The 6302-nt window shown below is 41.4% G+C and overlaps 1 protein-coding gene across 1 annotated transcript; it reads left to right on the top strand.

Annotated features, from left to right (window-relative positions):
* Positions 1 to 2013: 2013 nt before the first annotated feature.
* On the top strand, positions 2014 to 6088 carry LOC131465389 (zinc finger protein Gfi-1-like). The gene is made up of 6 exons (XM_058638015.1): positions 2014 to 2553; positions 2975 to 3136; positions 3888 to 4351; positions 4587 to 4724; positions 4868 to 5033; positions 5572 to 6088. The coding sequence occupies exons 1-6, from the start codon at positions 2439 to 2441 to the stop codon at positions 5748 to 5750; spliced, it is 1224 nt and encodes a 407-aa protein (XP_058493998.1). The 5' UTR covers positions 2014 to 2438; the 3' UTR covers positions 5751 to 6088.
* Positions 6089 to 6302: the final 214 nt, after the last annotated feature.

The raw sequence follows: 6302 nt of genomic DNA, 5'->3' as shown, positions 1-6302 counted from the left end.
GCAGTGTCTGTATCACGACCTGGTCCCTTTTTCAAATGACGGAGATTTTAATAAATTTTTCCCAAAAAGGAAAAGTGGAAAATAAAGTATGTTATTTACAGATGGGACTTTATGTTATTGTGTCACAATTAAAAAGCTCCCACTATTTAATTATGATGATCATTATTTTGTTAATATTTCACGTGAGTGACTTGAAAATGATGTTTAAATTTTTGGTATAAGAATTGTTGTTCTTCTGCAGAGAAGTTATTTACAGAAGATGTGTTGTCTTCCTTCAGTGCTCAAGAACAGAAATGTCATGCATTGTGCTCTGTGAAGTTCTCTGTTGTTGTGCTTTATTTAACTGGAAGCAAAGTAAAAAATAATAATATAACAATTACTCTAACCAAAGGTGATTTCAGTGTGTTTTAGAGACATTTAAAATAAGATTATTATTTTTTAGACTGATCACAATAGTATCACAAATAACAGTTGGATTTAATCAAGATACATTTAGTCTTTATTATTTAATTAAAATATATTAAATATTAAAATATAAAAGGCTTTATCGTGTTATGCATCTTTTCTCAACAACCCATACATTTCATGTCACGTTTGCTCATGTTTATCATTTCCTCTTCTATAAGCCTGAAACTGCACAGATGGAGAAGCTAAGAGTCAATGCATTTTTTTAAATTTACATACATACACACACGCACACACACGCACACACACACACATTGCCGTGAAGTAACTTAGATCAGAATGATTGTAAATGTTCTCATTCTTTCACTTTATCACTGTATGAGTATCAGGCTCAGAGCAGCAGGCTCCCTGTGGTGCCTCCCTGTTTCCTCCTCTCTCTCAAATCTGTCTTCAAAGATTGATAAGGAAATAAATCTGCAGGAGTGTTCTGATTACTACAGACCTGAGCTGATCTACAAGAAAGAGGTGGAGGAGGGAGCATCTGTGTGTGTGTGTCTGTGTGTGTGTGTGTGTCTGTGTGTGTGTGTGTGTCTGTGTGTGTGTGTGTGTGCGTGCAGGCAGGCAGCGGCAGCTCATATACATGTTCATGCGTCTGTCTGACCTTTTCCTTTGACTGTTTATGATTATGCTTGAAGCAAAAATGGAGAAAAACTTGTATACTATATATATATATATATATATATATATACACACATATATGTATATACATAAAATATAATATATAATATTTACAAATATATTATATTTAGTTTTTGTTTGTTTATTTGAGGATCTTTTCCTGTTATGAACACTGACCCTCATCAGGCCTGCTCCTTCATTAAAGCTCTATTCTGTAATTTATGTCACCAAAACACTGGTCTGGTGTGTGTGTGTGTGCGTGTGTGTGTGTGTGTGTGTGTGTGTGTGTGTGTGTGTGATTTTGCTCCCACAGTTGAAAAACATGCAGATGTGGACATCAGCGTGGATGGTTGTTTGTCTGTATGTCTGTGATGGACTGACGATGTGTCCAGGTTCTCATTCTCCTTTAATATTCGCCGTTGTCTCACTTTACCGCCTTCTCTCCATCAGTCATGATATATATAACGTTGCATTCCATTTACCTTGGAACTCAAAGCTGGTGTCGCCCCTGAGAAGTGGGAGAAAACGCAACATTTGTGGGGTTTATCCATTGTTATAAATATAATAATATATATAAATTGTTAACATGAAACAGCAGAAGTGCTAATAACAGTAAAAGAAGCACTGGTTGTGTGGTGGCAGACATTTTGGAGGTCAGGTTTGTCAGGTTTGAAGACTGAGATGGGTCAGTTGTTGGTTAACGTTTGAGCAGAGGAGTGAAATGTGGGATTATTAGAGTGATAAGAGTTTGATTTGTTTGTCAACATGAATGCAAGTCACAAGAATGTATAACATGTAAAAATGTGTAAACTCCAGCGAGCAGAGGACAGTTTTTCTGGTCCTCACAACTGTAAGGGGGTTAGACCTGGTTTAGACCTGGTTTAGACCTGGTTTTAAGGTTAGGGCTATAATAAGGTTGAGGTTAAAGGTTAGGGTAAGGGGTTAGGGAAGTCATTATGTCTGAGTGTCCTTAGAAGGATGCATGGACGTGTGTGTGTGTGTTTCTGAAATGAGTGCATTTACTGTCTTTCAAGTGTCTCTTCTCCTCATCACCTAAAGTAGGCGGGGCCTCGTCCGCCTGCACACTGACACCTGCCTGTCTGTCTGTCTGTCTGCCTGCCCGGGCAACACCTGGCAGACAAGACCAGGGGGCGGAGCGTGTATTCTGGCCAGCGCATGCTCCGCTGTCATCTTGAACTCTTGTTAAAAACAAGGACCCTCCTCCTCCTCCTCCTCCTCCTCACCACTAACACTACAACTAGCAGTAGCGGATCAGGACTCACACACTCCCTCTCTCAGCTGGATCTTCTTTGCTGGTCCTGCACTTGTTTCTCTGCTCTGTGATCGGATTAGAAATGCCTCGCTCCTTCTTGGTGAAGAGTAAGAGGGCGCACAGTTACCACCAGCCCCGCAACTTAGAGGAAGACTACAGCAGCAGACTGGACTCGATTCTGGCGCACATCTGCTCAGGTATGTGCGCAAAAACATATTCATGACATCAAAACAGCAGCGTGGAAATGCGTCGGGTTTTAACATCACGTAAAAAAAGTCAATGATTTAGTTCTCTGACAGAAATTTATGTGTTATTCTATTTTACTTTATGGTTTTAATTAAACATTATTGTACTGGGAAAAATCTATTGTAAATAAATGGTTAAATGTAAAAATTATGAAATTCAGTCGCTTGTTTTTCGTTGTAAGATATTTGTAAATTATGGATTCAAACGGTTTACAACGAAAAAGCCAAAGAAAGTGCAATTTATTCATTAAATTGATTTTAACCAAATGCACATTTCATTGTAATGATCATAATAGAACATTACAGCTGTGCAGGGATGCTTGTTTGCTTTAAACACACCATGACCTTTCGTGTGTCGCGTGTGTCCTCACAGAGGCGGGGAAACTCCCGGCTGACACTGACATGACTGCAGACAGCTGCGGCTTCTCGCAGGACTTTTCCCCGCTGTCTCCGCTCAGCTGCGGCAGCAGTGAGTGCGCTGCTTCCCCGGACTACGAGGATTTCTGGAGGCCTCCGTCTCCATCTGCGTCACCGGGTAAACACACACACACACACACACACACACACACACAGTTATTGAGGAATTTCGTTTGAATGCAATACATCAGCATGAACCCACATGAACACACGGAGCGGGTTTTACCCGCATTTATCCTGACACACACACACACACACACACACACACACAGAGGGAGTGACAGAGAGCGAGAGATAATCCGCATATACATTCAAGACAACAACAACAATAATAATAATAATAATAACAATAATAATTATTATAATAATAATAATAATTGCCAAATGTAAATCTATTTTATTTTAACAAAATTACAATAATTGGAAACAAGCAATAAAAAGATAAAAAGCAATGAAATCGACAAAATACAAATACATGTACACGGAAATAAAATAAAATAAATTAAAATCACCCATTAAAATCATTTATGAATGAAAGGAAGCAGAAAAACAGAGTAAAGTCATTCATAGATCTATGTCTCATAGGTGCCTTCATTTCCCTCTATTTCCTATATTCCTCTCCGGTGATAAATTGCTGTATTTGTTCTTTTTTGTTGTTAATTAACTGGGAGTCTGACCGGCGAGTTGCTGGTTCGAGTCCCCACCAGCTTAAGGGCTGAGGGGCCCCTGAGCAAGATACCCAATCCCCTTTGGCCATTGTTAAGTGGACACTCTAAATTGACCCCGCGGGCACAGGGGCGTACACACACACACACACACACACACACACCGTCTTTGTCTCCTCTGACTGAGGACACTCTCATTCACAGTTCCCTTGTTCCGGCCTTACGCGTGGAGCAGCTTCGTGGAGGAGCGGCCAGGCCTCAGGAGAAGAACTCCCAGTCCTCCTCCTCTTCTTCCTGCGCCTCTGGTCCTGCAACACAGTCTGCTGGAGACCGGGCTGCAGGAGGCTTTGACGGACAGAAGAAGCCCGACAGCAGCCGCAGCAGTGATGGCAACGTTTTTCAGAGAGCGTCAGAGTGCTGGTCTGTTCTCTGCCGAGCAGTTTCTGAGGGAGCAGCAGGAGCAGCAGGAGCAGCAGCAGCAGGAGAAGGAGGTGTATGGAGGAGCTGAGTGGAGGAGACAGGCCGCCGCCGCAGCAGCAGCAGCTGCCGCTCTGCTGTTTCCAGACCGAGGCCTGAACCAGAGCGCCTGCAGAGTGAAGGCTCAGACTGAGCTGCTGTGTCCCAGTCTGATGCTGAGTGGAGTTTACAAGTGCATCAAGTGCAGCAAGGTGAGGGGCGAGGGCTCAACAGGCACGTGCACAGCTCAAAAGATGGATACTATGCAAATGTAATCGACATACATGTGGGTGGAAAGAAAGAAAGAAAGAAAGAAAGTTGTACTTATGATATATGAGAAACATAGACAGACAGACAGACAGACAGACAGATAGACCGACAGACAGATAGACAGACAGACATGTGGAGGTGAACAACAAAAACAGCTAAATGAATTTTTTTTTCCAGGTGTTTTCGACTCCGCACGGTTTGGAAGTTCATGTCCGCAGATCACACAGCGGCACGAGGCCGTTTGCGTGCGAAATATGCGGCAAAACCTTCGGTCACGCAGTGAGTTTGGAGCAGCACAAAGTCGTGCACTCGCAGGTATCTTTACTTTACTTTACCCCCTGCTCTTCACACCATTCTCTTCTTCCTGTCACTGTCACAGGAAACCTGAAGTGTACCTTCTCACGTTCTTTCTTTCTTTCTTTCTTTCTTTCTTTCTTTCTTTCGTTGTTTACTTCCAGGAGAGAAGTTTCGACTGCAAAATCTGCGGTAAAAGTTTTAAGCGCTCCTCCACTTTGTCCACACACCTGCTCATTCACACCGACACTCGGCCGTACCCGTGTCAGTTCTGCGGGAAGAGATTCCACCAGAAATCTGACATGAAGAAGCACACGTTCATCCACACAGGTATGAGAAGTGGTCATTAATATACACGTGACACATGTCATCAATGTATCCATAATATCCATAATATAAATATTATATTATTATGCTGCCACGTGAGGTCATTTTGGGATTTCAAACACCGAATTCACCAGATAAGACATTCCAACTGACTGATGGCGGCAGCAGTGGATCAACAACTGCTGTGTGCTGTGATGTTAAAATCAGGAGCACGTGGTTTCCAAAGTGACACAAAGTTCACTTTGAGTCAGGTCTCGAGATCATTCATAGGATTGATCATGTACTAGGGAGAGTAACCTCCAACTATAATTATTATAAAATAATCACGACATTATATTATTATATTGTTCCTTTATATCAATTAAAACCGCAGGCAGTGGATGTTAAATATTTTTAAGGAATAATAGCAAGATTAAAAAAAGGTTCAAAAAGTTTCACGAGTTTTTGTGCAACGAGAAGAAATAAATACATTGTAAATAAATTGCATGTGGACACTGTGAAAGTGTTTAATAACAGCGTTTCTGTGTCATTTTGAATTCAGGTGAGAAGCCGCACAAGTGCCAGGTTTGCGGCAAAGCCTTCAGCCAGAGCTCGAACCTCATTACGCACAGCAGGAAACACACGGGGTACAAACCGTTCGGCTGTGACCTGTGCGGCAAAGGTTTCCAGAGGAAGGTGGACCTGAGGAGACACAAGGAGACGCAGCACGGACTCAAATAATCCGACATTTCCCGCTACATGGAGGCGTTTCAATCCCTGGACCAATTATTGTGATCATCTGCAGCGTCAAAAACCCCAATGAGAACATATATTATTATTATTATTATTATTATTATTATTATGGACTAGTTTCTTTTCATTTTATCAAAGGAAACAAGTACAGAAATGGGGAAAAAATAAAACACTAAACCACAAGAATCCAGATTCTACTGTTTGTGTGTGTGGGATGAAATCTGCGCAGCAGTTTTTTTATCCTCAGGGTAAATGCGGGTCAAACCCGCTCTGCGTGTTTATGTGGGTTCATGCTGATGCATTCAAACGCATTTCCATTGTTGACAACGTTTCTCTAATCATTTACACAACAAATCACATCAATATTATAGCTTTCCTTTTAGTTTATTATGGAATTATTACAGATGTGAGTACAGATGTGATTGCAACATTTAAGACAGTATTTATACAATGATGTCATCACTTTGAAGGTATAAAACAGTATAGAGCCAATCATTAATGTGACGCTTTAGTTAAAATCAGTGTTTCTGCAGAATAACA

The sequence above is a fragment of the Solea solea genome, chromosome 9, assembly GCF_958295425.1.
Source record: "Solea solea chromosome 9, fSolSol10.1, whole genome shotgun sequence".
In the NCBI taxonomy this organism is placed as follows: domain Eukaryota; kingdom Metazoa; phylum Chordata; class Actinopteri; order Pleuronectiformes; family Soleidae; genus Solea; species Solea solea.
The sequence above is the reverse complement of the archived record's forward strand: the minus strand, read 5'-3'. Positions and strand labels throughout refer to the sequence as shown.

Bases quoted from the DNA above. Each gene is read 5' to 3' on its own strand.
- LOC131465389 (XM_058638015.1), top strand. From the start codon at position 2,439: ATGCCTCGCTCCTTCTTGGTGAAGAGTAAGAGGGCGCACAGTTACCAC. The intron at 2,554-2,974 runs GTATGTGCGCAA...GTGTCCTCACAG, and splicing joins TCTGGCGCACATCTGCTCAG to AGGCGGGGAAACTCCCGGCT. The intron at 3,137-3,887 runs GTAAACACACAC...TCTCATTCACAG, and splicing joins GTCTCCATCTGCGTCACCGG to TTCCCTTGTTCCGGCCTTAC.